The sequence below is a fragment of the Pimephales promelas genome, chromosome 1, assembly GCF_988280905.1.
Source record: "Pimephales promelas chromosome 1, fPimPro1.hap1.1, whole genome shotgun sequence".
Classification (NCBI taxonomy): domain Eukaryota; kingdom Metazoa; phylum Chordata; class Actinopteri; order Cypriniformes; family Leuciscidae; genus Pimephales; species Pimephales promelas.
In genome coordinates this window covers 33,309,388-33,330,842 of record NC_142769.1, presented here as the reverse complement: position 1 = coordinate 33,330,842, position 21,455 = coordinate 33,309,388, and the positions used below count along the sequence as shown (strand labels likewise).

The 21,455-nt window shown below is 37.1% G+C and overlaps 1 protein-coding gene across 7 annotated transcripts in view; it reads left to right on the top strand.

The window, feature by feature from the left end:
• The window catches only part of fhod1 (formin homology 2 domain containing 1), a 52,954-nt gene that overhangs the window by 14,202 nt on the left and 17,297 nt on the right, over positions 1–21,455 (top strand). For 4 of the 7 annotated variants that reach the window (XM_089129501.1, XM_039688536.2, XM_039688534.2 and 1 more), the window contains exons 4-13: positions 12,973–13,040; positions 14,158–14,263; positions 14,606–14,700; positions 15,753–15,864; positions 16,461–16,555; positions 16,668–16,811; positions 17,242–17,431; positions 17,586–17,757; positions 19,763–19,867; positions 21,230–21,322. In XM_089129501.1, the coding sequence (XP_088985627.1) occupies positions 12,973–13,040; positions 14,158–14,263; positions 14,606–14,700; positions 15,753–15,864; positions 16,461–16,555; positions 16,668–16,811; positions 17,242–17,431; positions 17,586–17,757; positions 19,763–19,867; positions 21,230–21,322 (1,180 nt within the window). The remainder of the gene's footprint in view (positions 1–12,972; positions 13,041–14,157; positions 14,264–14,605; positions 14,701–15,752; positions 15,865–16,460; positions 16,556–16,667; positions 16,812–17,241; positions 17,432–17,585; positions 17,758–19,762; positions 19,868–21,229; positions 21,323–21,455) is intronic. The other 3 variants (XM_089129500.1, XM_089129499.1, XM_039688537.2) reach the window with 1 other exon arrangement.

Sequence of the window (21,455 nt, the reverse complement as noted above, 5' to 3'; positions counted from 1 at the left end):
ATATCCATACAGATTTATAACTCCGCAGAGGCTCATCAATACCTAATGCGCTCATTGTGTCTCAAATAAGTGCTGTTGCTCCTTTATAAAACCGACATTAAGATTGTGGGGGTGACTAAGCTATTACTGTATCTCCCTCTGTTTTCCCGTTGGTTTAGAAATAAGCTGATGCTGCATCCTGCATAGTCATTTTTGAATAATGAAATACTTCCCTCTAAAGAGGAATTCAAATGTTTTAAGTGGAAAGAAAGAAACAAAGAAATAGCACTTTGCACAGGTTCTCACAAAGCAATGTAATTCATCATATCCTGTACTCAATCAAGTTTTTTTTTCTGCTAGTAAAAGTTCAAAGCTTTTCTCAGAACCCTCAGCATGTAGGTTCTTGCCATATTTAAACTTTCCGCAACTGCATAATTATAATATCATATTACAACAACAAAATTTGTAATGTTTAAAAACGGAAGGGATTCAGTTTTGAGCTGCACACTTTTGCATTAGCTTGCATTAGCTTTATTAGCTTTGGTGTCAGTGGTTCTCAATTTAAAAAGAAAAGAAAACGGGACAAACTTTTAAGTTGGCTTAAAGATTAATTGCAATGATTTAAAATGGGACTAAATGAGCATTTAAAATTCAGCCAAAACAACTAAAAATTCACCATTTAATTCACCATCTGTTTAATTCCCACTGTATTGAAATACCTGGATCAGGGAGGGACAGAGTTTAGCTCCAACTTTGAAAAAAATCACCTACCTGTAACTTTCTAGTAATCCTGAAGACCTTGATAGCTTGTTCAGGTGTGTTTGATTAGGGTTAAAGCGAAACTCTGTAGGACAGTGGCCCTCCAGGACCAAAGTTGCCCATCCCTGACCTGGATATTTAAGTGTGATATCTAGACCTCAGAAAGTCAAGTAAATGAAGTCTTATAACTCAATGGCCATTTTATATTGATTATATATATATATATATATATATATATATATATATATATATATATATATTCCGTTATGCCATCTTTATATGTAAACATTGTGAGTAAATATGACTTTATAAAGTCATAGGACTTTTTTTAATACTAAGTCAAATGTAGCCTTATATTGATGTGGATAATGGGGTATAAATATAAAAAATGGTTTGTATTGCTTTAAATGGCCCTTTTTGGATTTCTGGTTTCAGACATGCAATACATGCAGTTTGTTTAGTGCTTGATTAAACTGCATGGCATGTGTAATATTGAAGCAACAATACATTGCTAAATAATAGATTGTGATGTTCATAAAAACAATAATTAGCTTCGTGTGCTTTACTTTAAATTCAAATCGTTCAGAAAAATCACTTTTGATAAAGCTCCTTTATAGGCGTAAGCTCAGAAAAGGCTGTGGTGTTTTTAAGTGTTTCCCAAGTAATTGTCAGTAGGAGGAACAGTGTCATTTAAATTGGGCAACAGGAAATGCCATTCTGCAGATAGGTCATCCCTAAGGCATCAGGCTTCTATTTCTTAATGTTTATGTGAGGCTGGTCAGCAGCACATACTGTTCAGATTTGAGCAAAGCCAACCATACGTCCGTCATTAGCATTCATTCTCTAACACCTCTACAGGCCCCTCTCCCTTGCACTGACACGTGCACATGACCCACAGGTTATGTTCATATTCAAGTAAACATTTTATTTAATCACTTCAAGTACTGTTTCAAACCTTGACCTATACATTGACAGCTGTATTGGGCAAGAAAAGATTATTACAACTTTAGTCTGTTTCAATATAATACAATATCAGTTTCATGCCGACTTTAAGTAAATTGCTGCCACCCCGCGCACTCTTAACCCACTTATATACCTCAAATCTCTTCTTGTGTGAGCTGGAGAGAGTTAAAAATTTAAGCTGTAGATAGAAGAAACACAGTGACTTCTGGATCTAACTTGGCTGATCTGCTTCAAATCCTTTCGTCTCCATACTGCAGACTTCCCACAGTCATGGGAAACCTGGAATTATCACGGAGCATCCCAGGCCTTGAAAGATCATGGAAATGAGTTAAATCTTTATGGAATTGACACTTAAAAAAAAAAGATATATATTTTTAGTGAATTTAAAAGGAGTAGTGAACCCAAAAAAGTCAGTGGGGTCCATTTTTGAGCTGAACGCAATGGATATTAAATGGGTGAAAAATGGTTGATATATTAATTAAAATATCTTTAAAGAATGAGGATGAATAAAAAGTTGTCAAAAGGTGTGGGAACGCTGATATCAAATGCAAACTGTTAGCCTGTCTCTAATTTCTGCATGTCAGCCCCACTTGTTCAGACTTGTTAGCTCTCATGTTGTGTGCTCTGAAAGAAAAGTTTATAATCTGGAGCTCTTGTAAGTTTCATTGACCTCAGTGAAATGTTCAATTGAAATATTATCCACCCCAGACTCTTACAAATGTAAATAATACACCCCCGCCTCCTCAATTGCTCTGAGCTAGTTTAAGCATTGCTGGCAATTGTTTTGTCCACCGGGATATGAGGGTGGTTTAGCCGGACCCGCATCCTTTTGGAGTCTGTTTATAAAATGTTTCTGTGTAGAGATACAATGCTGAATGCCTGCAAGTACTCAATGTTCCAGATTCAATTTTTATTTTTCCTTTCAGGCTAATCAGAAGCTAATGTGCCAACACATGTACTGTGGGTTACCTAAGTCTGCAAAACCCTGGAACATTTTTCCATGATACTGCAAATCCAATTTTAGCTCACCATCTCTTTTTTTCCCCCCTCTGTGCCCAAGTCATTTATGACCATTAAAGCTTGATCTCTCTCTGTGACTTCTTTACTTGCCTTGTTCCTCATCCAGTTGATAGAGTCTATCTAAAGCATCACACTCATCCCTGAAGCATTTCACATCCCTGTGTTGGCATCTCTCTGGGGACTCCTCATGCCCTTGGTGACTCATTTAGATCACAAGCTTTCATACCTAGTGAAATTCTTCTATAATACTGGTGTCATGATATTTTTTTTTGTGAGCCGGTGCTGGTGTCAAATCTGCGTCAGGATTTGTCAGGAGACCAGTGGATGTACTAGTCATTAGCCTTTCTGAGTCTGAGTTTACATGTATTTTCCCAACTACCTGGGATTCCCAAACTTTTTGCCAGTGCTCTTTGACCTAAAATGGTAAATGGTAAATGGACTGCATTTATATACAGTAGTGCCTTCATAGACCTAATGGCCACCAAAGCGCTTTACATTTTGCCTCACATTCACCCATTCATACACTCATTCATACACCGACAGCGGTGTCAGCCATGCAAGGCGCCAGCCAGCTCGTCGGGAGCAGCTGGGGTTAGGTGTCTTGCTCATGGACACCTCGACACTTGGTCAGGTGGAACCGAGGATTGAACCACCAACCTTTCGGTTCATAGACAACCCACATGAACCACTGAGCCACTGCCGCCCCACTAAAAATATTTACTCCATGAGATTTTAACTTAATGTTTTACTTAATATCACATTCAAATGTTTAGTTTTAGTACATGGTTAAATTAAATGCAAGTAAAAAAGTAAAATATTTCATCTTTTTAATTTTTATTTTCGTTTTTATTTAAAAATGATTTATTCATTTAAATTGTAAATTTTTATGATGAAATTACTATAGCTTTTTATCATCACAAACCCAAGTTTTTGGAATCCCTGATCTATGAATTTTGAATATTTCACAATACTATTTATTCGGCAGTTGGTTGATTTGATTGACTTAAGATAATCTGAAACTATGTGAATTTTCAACTGTTAATATGCACTTGAGGGAGATCTCCTAAATTGTGTCATGGAGCTACAATTTTCCTCCATCATGTCTTTGATGTGAGGAAACACATGACCAAATGGTGTTTTTGCAGAAAGAGTCTTTCTGTGCAGATTTTGACTTGTGAAACTTCAGAACATCCACTTCAGGTTATCACAAAATGCAGATGTTGAGTTTATGTGCTTATCGTGCATTTCCATTTAGACAGAATGAATACTCAGCAAGTATGTATAATTCACAGTTTTGTGGATATTTCAATGCATCTTTGTTTGTGGAAAATGAATTGTAGATGGAGCTAGCAAAACACCAAGATAAATGGTTCGATTGCCATGGAGATTGCCTAAAGCTGAAGCAAGTCGCTTTGGATAAAATGTCCGCCAAATGAATGAATGTAAATGTAAACTAAGTTTGCATGCTAAGTAAAGTCTGCAAACATGAAACCATTAAGCAAATCATGTCAAATTGAAATGCATTTTTAAAGGTTCTCAAAATTTTTAATGGTGTTTAAGCTTATCTTCAAGGAAATGTGTGCCTTTTTTCCACCCTCTCACTTTTGCAAGGTGCCAGGCACACTTGGCTGTTGTCACAAGTTCAGCTAATAGTCAATCCTTATCACCAACTTAATGTATTGGCAGCAGTGACAGAATTATTTCATGCCGTGGTGCTCTTGGCTCAACATTCACAGCAGTCCTTTGACCAAAAAAGTTCTGTAAATAGCTTTTTATTAGTAGAACATGTGCCGTGTTATTTTAAAGAGATGAGAACATTATGGACAACACAATCTTTAGTCTCTCCAGTCTATCCCTCTCTCTCTCTCTCTCTCTCTCTCTATATATATATATATATATATATATATACTAGTTCGTAGTTTTTATGTCTGCACACCTGGCATCAGTTTAAAGTCATTAGCTTAAAACTGGATTTAGGGCATGCACGTTGTTACTCTTATGACAGAAGCCAAGATCTCTACTGCAAGAAGTGGGGTTTGAAGTCACAGAAGGCAGTGAGTGATAAAGATCTGTTCGTGTGAACTTAAGTGGACACAGATAGCCAACAACAGCACAGTTCTTTGGCTGGTGGACAAAGCTCTAAGCTTACACATGATGCTGATAATACGACAGTTGAATCAGCTGGGTAAATGTCTATCATTTAGCATGCCAGTCACATTTTAATAAGAGTAAACTTTCCCAATTTAGGGACCATTGTAATCGTTGGGGATCAGTAACTATTAAGCACTAATAAATTTAGGTTGTCCTGTAGCTGATGTCTCTTGTTGAGCTAAACATAATTTGCTTTTGTGGTCTCATTTACTGGTGATGATGTCTTTAAAAATGGTCGTAGATTCTGGGAATAATTTAGATTACTCTTTTTGGCAATGTTCTCTGTGCATGTTTTCTATTGATGAAGATCAGAAAAGAGAAATTGTTTTTCTAGTTTGCCCTTATAAGGCTGTACAGGCTCTGTCTTTTAAATGGACTGCAATCAGGTATCCAAAAGCTATTAATACGTTTACACTACAAGGATTTGTACAGATGACAACATTATCAAAATCATCCCCGTTCACATGGATCTGTGAAAACTACTAAAAACGCTGCATTCAATTCAATTAAAAAAAAAAATTATTCATATAGCGCTTTTTTACAACACATTTTTTCAAAGCAGCTGTACAGAATGTGCATTTCAGAAATTTACATAGAAAAATACAGTTAGTTAATCATGTATTAATTTAAGGGATAACGTAAATCATCTCTTCACAGGCGTTTAGTCATCTCATCGCAGGTGTTGGGGCATCTGAACTCTCTGTGAGAGGCTAGATACAAATTGGAGCTGACTAACGCTATTTACCTCGGGACGATAGCGTCAGAAGAAACAGAAGAAAACAGCAGAAAATCAGATGAGAAATAATTGGGATAGCTAGCTGCTGTTCATAATATTAATGCATTTGATCTGATCTGAACAGTGGTATAAAAGGTATTATGTGAATGCTTGGCTAAAGAGATGCATCTTTAAAGAGATGCGAGTCTGAGCCTCGAACCATATCAGGAAGGCTATTCCAGAGTTTGGAGCTATTTGTGAGAACACCCTCCCTCCTTTAGTGGACTTAGATATCCTAGGAATGACCAGATGCCTCGAATTTAGTGATCGCTATGGATTATAAGGCGATAGAAGGTCCATTAAATACACAGGAGCTACACCATTTAGGCCTTTAATGGTCAGTAGTAGTACTTTGTAATACAGAACTTAATAGGTAGCCATTGTAGAGATGATAAAATTAGTGTTATATGATCATATTTTCTTGATCTAGTGAGAACTCTAGCAGCTGCATTTTGGACTAACTGTAGCTTGTTTATTGAGGATGTAGGACAACCGGCTAATAAAGCATTACAGTAATCTAGTCTCGAGGTCATGAATGCATGAACTAACTTTTCTGCATTAGAAACAGATAGCATGTTGCATAGCTTGGCAATGTTTCTAAGGTGGAAAAAAGCTTTTTCTTGTAACATATGAAATATGATTTTCGAAAGAAGACAAATTGCGGTCTAGTATAACACCCAGGTCTTTTACTGTAGTGGATAAAGTAACAGGACATCCTTCTATATTAAAGTTGAATTGTAAGAGGTTTTGTTTTACTAATTCATTCATTCAACACTAATTCATTTAGTGCAAATAGTCTACTGAATCTTTCCTGTCCTTGTCGGTACGTGGGAAGCAGTCCAGACACGACGATCAGGCTCCTGTAGTCCTTCTTCAGAACCTCCATCTGCCACAGCCTGATGTCGTTCACTCCCGTGTGCTGCACAACAGCTCTGACGTGCTCGTCACCGCTCAGGATCTCCAGAACCTGTGCAGCGACATCTAGAACACGAGCACTAGGAAAGCAGTGAGTGCGCACCTTACCTTTACCTGAGGAAGCACGGACGTGACGGACCATGGAACTGCCGATAATTACAGCATCTTCGCCTTCCGACTCGTTATTCCGACTTGTTTATAAATCTGACAATTAGTTGGCACTGTCAATTTGTAAACTAAGACTATGCGCACATATGCATTCTTTTATTACAGTATTACTTTGTCTTCTGGGTAAATTTCATCTTCACAAAGCCAGAACCATTCGTTGTAGTCACGTTTTACTCATGTGCATGACGTCACCGTTTTCATATATTTGTGTTTGTAGTTTACTCGGAGATAAGGGTGTCGTTTTCAAAAACCTGCGCTTTGAAGCCCGTTTTCAAAAGTTTGCGTTTTCAAGCCACCAAAAGGCTGTAGTCGAGTATATGAATGACCAAAAACGCATAAAAAGTCTTCTGTTTTTTTGTTGAAATGTGTGTCGGGTAAACAGCCCTTTAAATGTCTAACCTACGACCCTTTGTTGTGGCACTGCTAAAAGGGACTCATTAAACTCTCCATTGGAAACCTTCACCCCTGTAAATTTTATTTTATATTTGTCAATATGCAATTCTTTTGTCTGTATGGACATGCAGCATTTGGGAGGCATGTGTAAACAGGTCAAACAGAGAGTTTCTGTACTGCCATTGTTTTGCCCTGCAGTGTTAACCTTTGACCTGCCCTGGAATGGAAGCCTTTTCAGATGTTCTGGTTTAGTTCACACTCCCACTGATGTTAAAAACATAATCTTCACGGCAACTAAGCCTGAATATGTTGCATCTTTGTGTCTGTTGCTTGGGTGTTTGGATGCCTGCATCACTTTCTATTCTTACCTTCTTATGGAATAGAGCAGTATAAGGAACCACTGCTTACAGCATATCAACTTTCAGAGGGGCAGGCCCTGAGAAAACATATGAATGGGGGTTAACTGAGGTAGAAGATTATTTCCATAGTCTTGCCAGACTGCCACTGAGAATAGCACTGTGTTTGGCAAGAAATGCTGCCACGTTTGTTTTCATTCAAATGTCAAGCCTTCAGTAACCTGTTGGGAACATTTTGTTTTGCTACATTCAGATTATTGAGGTTGATCTTCGTGTTTAACAAGTGCTTAACCTGATTTGAAAAGATAATTAGTATAGCAAAATGCTGAAGAAGGCCCTTCTGTGGAAGCCAACATGGTCCATATAATGTATTTACATGAATCACTCCCTATCTGATTCCCCAGTCAAAGAAAACCAAAACGTGCATGCTTGTTTAGTAGTGTGTATGGAGGTTTTAGTTTTTGAAAAATAAGTCTCTTATGTTCACCAAGACTGCATTTATTTTGAGCAAAATACAGTAAAAACAGTAATATTTACAAATTAAATTGTAAAATTAAAATGTAACCTATTCCTTCGCTTTCGGTCTTGTGAACTTACAATGCCTGCTGCCTGCAAGTGTCCATGACACCATGGGTTTCCCAGGGTACAGAGTCTGCCGACAGTCAAAGTGGCGTAATGAAAGTACAGAATTGTAGAAAGACCGCAAGTGTTTAGGGTGCCATTTGGGACAGGGCCACTGTGAATCCTGATCAGTTTATGTTTATATTTTTGTCTTTGTAAATGTCTGATCCTAAATTAGTAGTGCTCTGTGTTTTCAGGCCGTTGTAATGTCCGTTGTCTTCCCTTGTCACTTTTCTCACGTTTCCGTTTCCTGCCCATAATGTCTTCCTGTGCTGAAACCCTCATACAATGGGCTGCAGGACTGCCTGACTAATAACTGCCTGTCTGGAGGAATACTTTCCATAATGCTGATCTCATATCTTTTACTCAGGATAAACTGACAGGATGGCCTTTAACAGTTATTGTCTTGATTTGTTGGGCTGTATGGGTATCATTGTAATATATTTATCCCAAAGACCCAGTCTAAATGGTGTTCTTGAATGATTCTGCTGTGTGAAGATCAGTTATACTAAATCACTAAATTTTTGTCTAAAAGTTAACATTAGAGACATTGCAAAATATATTTTACTTGTCTTGAGTTAGGGCAGTACTGTTAATGCAGAAACAGAGGGAGAGGCCTTGTGAGAATAATCTTATTCAATGTGACATGAAGAATGTGCCAAGTCACAGTTTCTCTCAAGGATTCTGTGTCCTCTGTCATATTTGGTTTTGTCACTCGCTTATCCTCAGACGAACCTAGAATGATCCATCCTCGAACCAATAGTGTACAAATTACAAATTATAGAGTACTGTTCTTTTGTCTCTGTTTGACCCTGCATGTGACCCTACCTGTTTGTGTCATTTTTAAATGCATTTTTAAAAGTGGCTTCTATCAGCTTGAATCGGTCGGCCCATTCTCCTCTGACCCCTAGCATCAACAAGGCATTTTCGCCCACAGGACTGCCGCATACTGGATGTTTTTCCATTTTCACGCCATTCTTTGTAAAGCCCAGAATTTACCCTTAAACCTAGAACCCTAGCCATGCTCAAAATTGCTTAAATCACCTTTCTTTCCCATTCTGACATTCATTTTGGAGTTCAGGAGATTGTCTTGACCACACCCAAATGCATTGAAGAAACTGCCATGTGATTGGTTGATTGGATAATTAAATTAATGAGAAATTGAATGGGAGAAATTGTTCCTAATAATCCTTTAGGTGAGAATATATCTCTCATAATATTTTGCCCATCTACCCTCACTTCTTTTCTTGTCATTCTTCATCTCTCTCATGAACACAACTGTGGGAATCTACGGTAACACTTTACAATAAGGTTCATTAGTTAACATTAGTTAACTACATTAGTTAGCATTAACTAATAATGAACAGCACTTATACAGCATTTGTTAATCTTTGTAAACGTTAATTTCAATATTTACTAATACTTTATTAAAATCTTGTTAACATTAGTTAATGCGCTGTGAATTAACATGAACAAACAATGAACAGCCTTATTATCATTAACTAACATCAACGAAGATTAACAAATACTGTAACAAATGTATTGCTCATGGTTAGTTCATGTTAGTAAATACATTAACTAATGTTAACTAATGAACCTTATTGTAAAGTGTTACCGAATCTACTGTGATATTCAGCCTCTGATGTACAGTTTTAGACTGTTAGAAGTTTAGAAGTTTATGGTACCACATTTGCTGACCGTAACATTTTTAGCAGATCTATTACCCTGTATAATAAGAGGTTGAAAATAATTTATTGAAAGGATATATGCTTGCATTTGAAGAATGTGAAAAGTATATATACTGTATTTTTCTTAGTGAGATGTTGAGAGAATATGTGTGTCCCAATCTCTCCATAAAACCATGCTTGTTTCTCTTTTTTTGTGTGTGGCATTTGACTTCCTGCCTGCTTGTGACATCCATCCAAGCAGCAGCATAACATTTTCACGTGTTCTTCATAAGTGCCATATATAAATGAGCAGATGTGTGTTTGGGGACCATCTATAATGTCTGTCTTCTTTTGACACTGAACTGTGTGGTGACGTTATCAGTAGCAAGCAGCTGTCAGTGATGCACTGCATCATTCTCCATGCTGTCATGGACTTTACCACTGAGCTCAGATGCCTGGCCACACACACACACACACACACACACACAGTCTGTCTGCCCCCCTTTATTTGGCAATCTCTATTTTTCACTCTCTCCTTTTGCGTACTTGAGCGCGCGCACACACACACACACACACACACACGTACATGTATTATATATACACATACACAGGGATAGTAACTACAACAGAACACATCATAGTGACAGACTTTTGGTCTTTTGGTTGTCAAAACAAATCCTCAAAACATTATTTTCGAAACCCATGCTTTTGCTGAAAGCCAGAAGCTCTTCATCTGACGTGCTTCGTGACATTTCATCAAAGGTTCAAGTGGCCAGTAATATTTGATTCTCGTGGGACATTAACTTGGGCACAAAATGTACAAATATTCACTGTTCATGACCAGTCTGTGAATGAAGATGGTATCAATGTTCTCTAGAAACCACTTTTCATGGCTATACGAGACATCTGCCAAGTTGAGATTTATATGTTTATTATGTTAATTTAAAGCTGCTTTACACAAAATGGAGCCTTAAGACACTGTTTTGCTGAGTCTTGGACCCTTTGAACTGGGAGTTTCAAAAGTTTCGCTGCTTTAGAAAACATTACAAACACTTGTTTACAAATGATGCTATTCCCAGGCTTTGAGGAGTGACTGTTTATTAAACGTGTCCAGGGTTCTCAAGTTTGAGCAAAAGCTTGGAGTGAGATCACACGCGGTTAGGGGAGGAGCCATAATGAAGCCCCGCCCACCCATCCCCGCCCCCAATTTTACCCATTGTTCATAATTAACCAGAACAAATTAAAATTATAACAATTAGTAAATCTGATAAATGACAGAGCAATTCATCACATCAAATACTCTTTAATGCAGTATTACAAATATAGCTAACCAAAAATATAACAAATTGCTCCAAACAGTTTCAAACAAATCTTTAAAAATTGCATTTTGATTTTTGAATGCGTCTTCTATCTAGACGAATGATTTATTGTGTGGTGGGACATTGAGAACAAATGGACAGATTAGAATGCACCACCTCTTCCACTGTCTCCTCTAATCTGGCAACCTTTGTAGGGGGCTTACCCTTTGGTGCCCAAAATGACAAAATATCTTTTTGCTTTTTTCCTGACATCTTTGAAAAATACAAATGCAACATTATGACAATGATTAAATATTACCCAGAGCAATCTGCTGTAATACATCCTTAATGTAACTAGAAAGACTATTAATATTACAGTATAATTTAATTTAAAATAAAATCAGTAAATCTTCATTCCTTTCCATACCCACTAAGATTTCTCTTAGTTTCAGATAACATAAGATAGCCAAACTGAGCCTGGTTGCAAAGTAGTTGTAGAGTTTTTGACTGCATCAATAATAATGTACGATGGGCTACATATTAAATGTTCTATCCCAAAAATGTTAGACGAGCTTCTTCCAACTTACCTTCTTCTCCATCACGACACATGTGTTCGCGCGATGTTGTTGGTTACCTAGTAACGAACGTACGGTGGCCGAGGATGTTCCGTCCATTTCCGTGTGTTCGCGCTACTGAATGACATGTCATGTATAGATCAGTGGTGCACACAGCGCGCATATATGTTGCCTAGTAACGAACGCAATCTGGCGGAGATACGCGCTGGCGGCAGGAAACTTCACTTTGTTTGCCTGTGCCTCGTATACAACGTTAGAAAGCTTTCAGCCAGGACAACTTGGTTGGCATTGCCTTTTCAGCGTGAGAAATACACAGTGTGGCGTGTGAGCGTGTGAACCGGTCGAAATGAGTGTGTCTCACGGCCAATGCGTGAGACTTGAGAACCCTGCGTGTCTGCAAATTTTCCAAATGATTAATTGTTAGATGGTGAATCAGCTGGGCAATTTATGAAAGGCTGTTTGTGTAGCATGCGTTGTTTGTGCATCAGCTTGTGTTTGCTATTGAGGAAGATCATGTGTCTGCTGTGCCAGTTCCTTTTAAGTTCTCACATGCTAACCAGCTGGATATAAAAACTCCAAAGGTTTAGTTCCACCTTTCCGATGGACAAGTTAACCCACATAACGAATTGCTTATGAAGCTGGTTGAAAGAAATGTAGAAGGCCAAAGATATGATGGCATTTAAAGAAAATTAATTCTAAAATTGTTTTTGATTTACTTTACATTTGTGACATTTCACCATTTTGATTACCATACTTTTGCTTCAAAATGTGCAAAATGGTAATAATAAAGAATGAGTTGGTGTGTCGGGGAGTGGACAACAATTTTAAATGCTTATCAAGAAGGTGAAAGTTCAGTGTGTTAAATTGTTTTAGTTGAATGTCTTTTTTTGTGTCATGACTAACCCGTCAATCCAGTGCTTTTTTTTTTTGTGAAAAGCATTTTTATGACTGGAATGACTGTTTACAGGCAGTCAGGGACACCACCTCTCATTTCCTCCTAAATTCCTCAAAATTATAAGCTAGTGAGAGAATTCTTAAAGACCTGATGCTTAATAATGCCTTGTTTTTATCAATGCAAATGATTTACTTGTTTTTACCACCACAGAGTAGATGAGTGAGTTAAGTGCCAGCTGTTGAAACTAATTCATACTCTGTAGACTTTAATCTTTATGTCAGTTGGTAAATTACGTACATTAGGTGGCCATTTTCATTGCTGATCCTGATGAGGTGTGTGTTAAAGGGCTCTTTGAGAATGTGTCATTGCAATCTTTGCCTCTTAGGTACTGGTTGTTGATTGATTTATGACTTATTTTTTCTCTCTTCCTCTCATAGAGAAGTTGTATAACTCCCATGGCCCTGAGCTCCGGCGGTCCTTGTTTTCTTTAAAGCAACTCTTCCAGGTGAGATCATGAAACATACAGTACACACAACGAGAGAAAAATACACTGTGAATGAGTTGGATTAGGCCTGTAAGGTATTGCATAAAGTGATAATAAAGAAGTTTACAGACTAAAAGAGAGAACTGAATAACTTGATATCTCATCCACACATATGTATTACAGTGAACTTGTATGCGGGATCACTTCTGCATTTAGCTGAAGGTGTGAGAAAATTAAGCAGAAAATATAATCCTGACTGAGGAAGTATCCCATTACAGGACGACGCAGTATTAATACAATCCACCTTAATATATAATAGGTTCCAGAAGCTTTAAACACATTTAGTGTTTTGCTTTATATAATATACTAAATGATATGTTAGAACATTATATTTAGATGCTGGTATCCTTATGAAGTCTGTAAAGAGACGCAAATGAACCGTTTAAACTGGACACGTCAAAGCCAACTTTTTTTTTTTTTTTAATTCTTCCATTTGTCCTGTCGACAAACTCAACTCCGTGGAACATGTCAGAAAGTGTAGAGAGAAACTGTACTGTTGTTGATTATAATGGGTTGTATTTGCTTTGGATGTGACGCTCACATCCAGTATAGGATTTTTTTAATGGTATACACTGTACACCAAGACCTTTTCATATGCCAAAAGATCAAGGCAAATTTGATTTCTCATGTGATGACCCCTTAAACAATACCAAAAATACTTATAAAGGTCATCTAATGGGTTCATGTCGGGAGAGCATTCTGTCGTCTTTATTATTAGTTATGCAGTTTATAACCTTTAAACACATGATCATGGTTGTAAACCGAAAAATATTCCATTGTCAAAGCACGTTTATGCAAACATACCATGTCACAAACCGTTTGCATTGGGGTTGATAAGATTTTTTTTTAATGTTTTGAAATGCATCTCTTTTCATCACCAAGGCTACATTTTATTTGATCGAAAATACTGTAAAACATTAACATTGTGAAATATTTTTATGTAAATATCGTCAAATTAATGCATCCTTGCTAAATAAAATGATTAATTGTTTTTAAAAATCGTACTCACCGACCGCACAGTTTTTGAATGGTAGTGTTGTAAATTGAAGCAGATTTAATTCTGTTTTATATTGCACAGGATGATAAGGACCTGGTTCCAGAGTTTGTGCTCTCCGAAGGTCTGACATGTTTCATTAAAGTGGGTGCTGAAGCAGATCATAACTACCAAAACTACATCCTCAGAGGTTTGCTCTCATATTACCATTGCTACAAAATCCTTGTCTGATTAAAAATGTTAGCAGAGCTATTGATGGTTCTGTCACTAGATGTGAGTGAGTGTGTGTGTGTGTGTGTGTGTGTGTGTTATCGTCTTGAGCTTCTAAAAAAAGCAGTCTGTTGTAGAATATGATGTATTGTACTTGCATCTTGCATGCAGACTTCATACTGTATAGCACAAAGGACTTTTTGGCTAACTAGGCCATCTGTTACAGGAAGTTTATACTGGCTGGAATTAGACCAGCAAACAGGAAAGCTTTTGGACAAATCACTTGATCTTTAAAGGCTAAAATCTGCTGTCCTGTTCACAGCTCTCAGTCAGATCATGCTGTTTGTGGATGGAATGAACGGTGTTGTAAACCACAACGAGACGGTACAGTGGCTGTACACATTGAGTGGCAGCCTGGTGAGTGATGGCAACACAAGCATGCATCTCGATCTATCATGCCACAGCATCTGTAAATAGATACTGACCACAATACTGTATTAGTTACGTTAGGGCTTTGTTATCCATATAAGCTCTTAAATACCACCACATGTCAGTCGATTAATAATCAATAGATTAATGTGCAGAAGTTGATTAGTATATGGTAATCATTTGATTCCTGACCATTGGATGACTATAGATTAGACAAATAGATTTCTATAGCTCAAACTGTGCAGAAGTACAACAAGCTCATGGGTTTGTTTCCTTGTTGCTTTCTATTAAAGAGTAATAATGTGAGAAAACAAAAAAGGAATGCACAACACAGTCAATTCATCCTAAGGCAATGTAATAATAGCAAAAAATATAAGGTTGGCCAAAAAAGGACAAGTTAGTGCAAAGATGTAGGTGTGAATCTGGACCAAAATCAAGTTATTGGATCTACACGTTCAACCTTAACCTCTTATTAAAGTTAAATGTTGCTGTTGTCGCAGAATAGTTTGCCAGATCCACCACAGAAATGACTATTACAGCTTACTTGATATTGAAATGGGGCACAATAAACTGGCTGGTGCTGTTGTGCAACCATTTCAGGTTTAGGGATGTTTTATGAGTTTCCATCATTAAAGTTTAAAATACTTATGCATTGTTTTGGAAGTTTCTTAATGTAAAGTTAGTGTGAATCTGTTGACATTAAATTTTTACACTTTTTACCATAATGGATTCAGTCATCTTGAGCATCAATTTGAGGTTATGCCCTTCCACGGGATATCAACGAGGAAGTGAAAACGACTGGGTAATCTAGTAACTATCAGAAATAAAGCCTGAAACAGACTTTGTTTTTTTTTATAACAAACACTAGAGATGAATAACACAATTAATGTTGGAGATGCAGATTTATCTCATCCTTACACATTATTGTGTGCTGTACTTGGTTGCATTAAAAGATTGAGGTTTGATACTGCCATCTTCTGTATGAGGACTGTAAGTGCGGCCTGTTTATTGCCTCTCTTTCTCTCTCTCTGTCTCTTTAGTCTCGGCTGGTTGTGAAGACTGCTCTGAAGTTGCTGATAGTGTTTGTGGAATACACCGAGTCCAACAGTCCACTCCTCATTCAAGCTGTTAACATTGTGGATGGAAAGAGAGGTTAAACATTTAAATCTTCTCTCATAATACTGATTCTCTGAATCCATCATGTGCCACTTAAATATTTTGTGTATGTTATTATTAAGAAGACACTTTGGGTTTTTTGTTGGGTTTTTTGCTGTTGGCCAAACTGGAAGTAGCAGTTTTTAACCTGCCCTCCTGCTTCCTGTTTCTTTAGGAAAAAAAAACAACGACTAATTAATAATTCACTTATTAATAATTACATAACACATGATTTCATATATATACTTTTATGGGAAAGCAATGTCACGTGGTACAAAACCTTTTTTTTTTTTTTTTTTTTTTGCCAATTCCGACTTAAACTTCCAAGATTATGTCAAGAATCTTTGTTACCAGTTATATAATGCAACATATTCTGGTCCACACAATTGTTTCAATGTATCAGAAAAATACAGATGTTTTTGTTTGTGAGACAAAAGGGAAGATAGACATAATACTGGCCTGTTTGATCCTTTCAGCTTGCTGAAATGCTCTCACATTGTCACTGAGCCATCCTTACTATTTTGATATGAACGAACTACACTGGGTATGTGTTCATTTTTGAGAGAGCTTAGTGCATAATTTGTCTCTTTCAGGTGTGAAGCCTTGGACGTACCTAACAGATATCCTGTCTGCGAAAAATGGATCAGACACAGAGCTGCTCATCTACACTATGACCCTCATCAACAAGGTACTTCAACATGTATATACTGACATTTATTAATCTATAACCATAATCTATTGCAGTTACCAATGCTGCACCTAAATGCTCTTGATGTGAATTTATTCCCCTGTTCTCTCAGACTCTGGCAGCGCTTCCGGATCAGGACTCATTTTATGATGTGACAGACTGTTTGGAGCAGTTAGGAATGGAAGGCATCGTCCAGAAACACATGGCTAGCAGTGGCACAGAGGGTGACCTTAAACAGCAGTTCACCATTTATGAAGTAAACTCGCAATGCACTTCATACGCTCCATATGGCATGTACAACATATACACTAACTGTTCAATTTTTTTTAAAGAGGAAATATTTTTTATGGAGCAAAGAGATCATTAAAATGATCAAAATCGTAAGCAGCAAATCATCATATATGAATGATTTCTGAGGGTTCATCTGACACTGAAGACTGAAATCATAATGATGCTGTAAATTCTGCTTTAGCATCCCAGCAATAAATAACTTTTTAAAAGTAATTAAAATGGAAAACAGTTATTTTAAATTGTAATACACAATATTTCTGTTTTTTTTTAATCATTTTTGATCATCAATGCTGTCTTGGTGAGCATAAGAGACTTATTTCAAAAACATTAAACTTTTGATCGAGATTGTAACTCTAAAAATACTGAATGTTTTTTGCGTTTTGTATATTTTGTAGAATGCCCTCAGGAATGAAGATGACGAGATGGATGATGGAGCACCTAACATCCGTAGAGACCGACGGAAACTGACCCCAAGCGAGCAGGACGGCAGGAGGAGCCGGCGGTCATCTTCTCACAGTCTCCCAGATAATTCCTTTCGACCCGCTTCCCCAACCGTATCCGTTTCTTCTAATAGCCCTACACTAGGTATCTTCAATTCAGTCTCTCTCCGTCCCCGTTCTGTTGTCCACTGAAGGTTGTTTTGCTTGTTTCACACAGCCAGTGTCTGTACATCACTGTTTCGGATGCTATATTACCAGATTATAGCATTAACACTTCACTTGCATTACCTGTATTTCAGAGGTGATGCGCACAGCCTCCCCTCAGCAGTCAGATTCCTCTAATTCTCCCGTTCCTGGCAGTCCTGTATTGACCAGCCCCTCTTCTACAACATCCGGCTCCCCAACTCCACCCCTCGCTCAGATGACTAGCGGAGCTGAGACTGTTGCCACCTCTGAGCAGGAAAATAACTTGTGAGTACTAACAGTGTGATGTGTTTTTATGCATTATCACACATTCATAAACAAATCATAATATGTTTTGTTATACAATGCCTTTCAGTAACCAAAAGAGAAAACCAACAGTAAATATCCCCCCAATGCATTATAATGTTTGTCCACTTTGGGGTAGTATAACCTAAGCAGACTTTTATTTTTATTTTTTTATCTCTGGCACTTTAGGGAAGAAAAGGTTTAATGAAGGATTTAAATTGGGTTTGATTTTTAGTTACACTATTGTCTCAGATGTGAATCCAGTATGAGAAGGATTGTCCAAAGAAGGCAAAGGTGTGTCTCCCATCATGTTCTCACCCTATAATGCCAATAATTCAAAAACAAGCATGGGTTCATCAAATTGATTTAGTTCATGTTCATACTGTTGGAAAAAAGTTGTGTATAGGCAAGTAAATCAATCAGTAACAGCTTTACTATTTTGCATAATTGACTAATTAATTTCCACACATACCAGCAGTGTTATTTTAGTATTATATACTTAGTATATCATAGTATTTATTAATATTTTGAACAGTTTTTTTTTTTTGTAAAACCTGACCCACAGGAAGCAAACACACATTTTACTGACTGAATTTTACTGACCAAACCAAACATTCCTTCCATATTTGTTTAATCTTTGTCTGTATGCGTGTTTGTCCTGTGTGGATGGCTGTGTTATAGAGATAAACACACATTCCTGCACTCTTCTGCTCTCTTCTTTATGCAGACATAAAGTTACAGTATTAATCACACTCTAATGGTAATACTTGCACAGTTTTTTTTTTTTTAATATAATGGTTGTCACACATGATGGAACACTTGATGAGTAATACCTACTTACATCACCTACTGTTTGCAGCTTTACTGCACTGGCATTATTAAAGTCTAAAAAGATTTTACACATGGTTGATGCTGATGCAGTACATGGAACATTAGTGGTAAATTGAGTATTAATTCTCCAGACTGCAGGTAAAGTAATCCTTATACAGATGACCTAATTACCTAGATTCATAAGTAGATGTTCATTTTATTTATGTTCTGTGAGTCTTATTTAATTACCATGTGCACCCAAGATGCAGCACAAATTATGTACAGACACTTACTGTAAAACAATCCGCCATTCTCATTATTTATAAGCCATTTATATAAGCACAATCTTTCGCTTAAGAACATTTCATTATTGTCAGGTGTTCCATGCTGGGTTTTATAGATGGGTCAACTGGAAACAAAAACAGCCAACCAAAACTTCTCACATACCCCAAGTCACAAGAAGACATTTCACTTTGGCCAAATGCAACACTTGAAATAGCACAAAGAGTCAACAGTCCTTTCTTTGCACATATATGTGGAAAGTGAATGTTTTATTTGGGAAGCTTTCTTCTCTGCGTAGGGCTACAGGAATGTTTTGTAAGGTTGGGCAGGATGTGTTTGGTCTTTAAGGTCCTGAACTGGGCACAATTGTTGACTGCCTATCAGCTCTCTTGATCTGAGCTTGTTTTCCTCAAAATGTTTTGCCAGTTTGATGTGATGTCACTAAGGAACATGGCCAGTCAAAAGCACAGATATTAAATCCCAAAACACCCCAATTTATATGTTAGTTTCCTAAATGATATGATCATTTAGTGATATATAACTAAATTGCATAATATATAAATTATTATATACAATACATAGAGTTTGCACTGTTTCTGAAATTAGAGTAAGTGTTTGAAATGTTTAACACTGGTGACTGATCACTTTTGGTATCCTTAATTTTAACCATTTCTATTCATATGCCGTTTTCCTCCTCTTCTAATTCAGTACTCCGTTATTTCTCTATGACTCTGCGTGGTGATGGGACTGTTATTCTCTTATTCTTGCTGATGTTTTGGTCCTGTCAGTGTCAACATATTAACCCTCTGTTTGTCCATGTAACCACCATCACTGTTCCACCTCTTTCTCTCCATTTCTTTTTCTTCCCTCCCACAAATCCTTGGTCATTCACTAGGGGGCGCTCTTTTATGAGTCAGTACATAGCTCACATGGGGATTTCTAGACGGAGGTTAAAAAAGGAGAGGTCAATAACTGAGGAAACCTCAAGAATCTCCAACAGGTCTGTATCACATTTTACATCACCTTCTGCTTTTGAGACTTTGACTAATAATTTGGTGTTTGTTGAACTTGTCCTGGCTACTGAGTTCATGTTATACACGAAATAATCTGGATTTTTGATTATAGATCCAGGTGTTCGGTCAGCAGGCCAAGGGAACTTCAACAAATTCATCTCATTTCAAACTTTTCTTAACTAACATTTACATTTTACAGTTTTTGTCTCACTAGCATTTATATCTGACATTAGACAAGGTACATCACAAACTTAAAAGGTGATCTAGTCACTACATATAACAAGAATACAGAAACGGAGTATGAATATTACATAATAGTCCTCTGAACAAATAGAGACGGGGAGTTTTTTTGGCAGTAGCAGAAGTGGATTACTGCAGCACACTAAAGAAGTCCTGAAAGCTGCTCTCTTGAGCAGAACCGCAGAAGAAGCCTCTCACAGTTTTCTGCTCACTGCAGCAATGTTGTCAGCTTGTCTGCGAAATAATAAGTAAAAGTCCTAAGGAAGCAACAGGGTTCAATGTGATCCATCTGAAGAAACATCTAGATTAGCATACTGGTGTTACAGCCGCCCAGTGCTGATGGTAATTTACCACTTTATAGAGTGATACTGATATACTTAATGATTATATGAATTAAAATCATTTGTCGACTTTAATAATAGTTATAGAATCGATAAAGAATTAGAGTGATTTATTTTTTTGAGGGTACAGCAAGGTTGTTGTTACTTAATTTATTAATTGATGTCATCTACTAAAAAATATATATTTTTAACTAGGTTACTGTTCATTTCATTTGGAAGGAAATTAATATTTCTTCTGCAAATATGCATTATATTGATAAAAGGGGACCATAAAGACCTTTACATTGTTTAAAAAAAAGTCTAATAAATGCTGCTCTTCTGAATTTTATATTTAGCAGAGTCCTGTAAAACAATTAGTGTGCTTTACCGAAAATTATGCTGTTTCAGATCATATTACGAAATGATTTTGAGCATCTTATCAGCATATTAGAATGATTTTTGAAAGATCATGTGACACTGAAGACTGGAGTAATGATGCTTTGCATCACAGGATTTTTTTTTTTTTTTAAATTAAGTTATTTGAAATGATGATATTTCACAATTTTACTGTTTTTACTGTTTTTTTTTTTATCAGATAAATGCAAAATATGAACGTTATCTGTTGATTTATAGAATAAAACAATGTGCCTTCAAAGGTATTTTTAGGAGTGATTGGAGAGTGTTTTCTGGCATGCACATTCTTTTTGTGTTCGTGTGGACCTGATCACATGAAACTGCCCATACAGTGCTATAGCCTTGAGCTTGCTCTGACTAACTGTCTCTCCGCAGAGCGTCTTTCACCGAAACGGACTCTCCTCAGGAGATCCCTGCCCAGCCAGCTGCAGAGCAACCCAGCCGGACAGAGGGAAAGAGAGTCTTCAAGTAAGTAAACAACTGATGCTCTTATAAGAGGAATGAGGGGGAAAGGCAGAGGAAAGAGATGTGAAAGGATATGTAGGTGTTAGAGGAGGCAGGGCGTGGGAATATTTTGGGAACAACTTGAAGGTCTTGAATG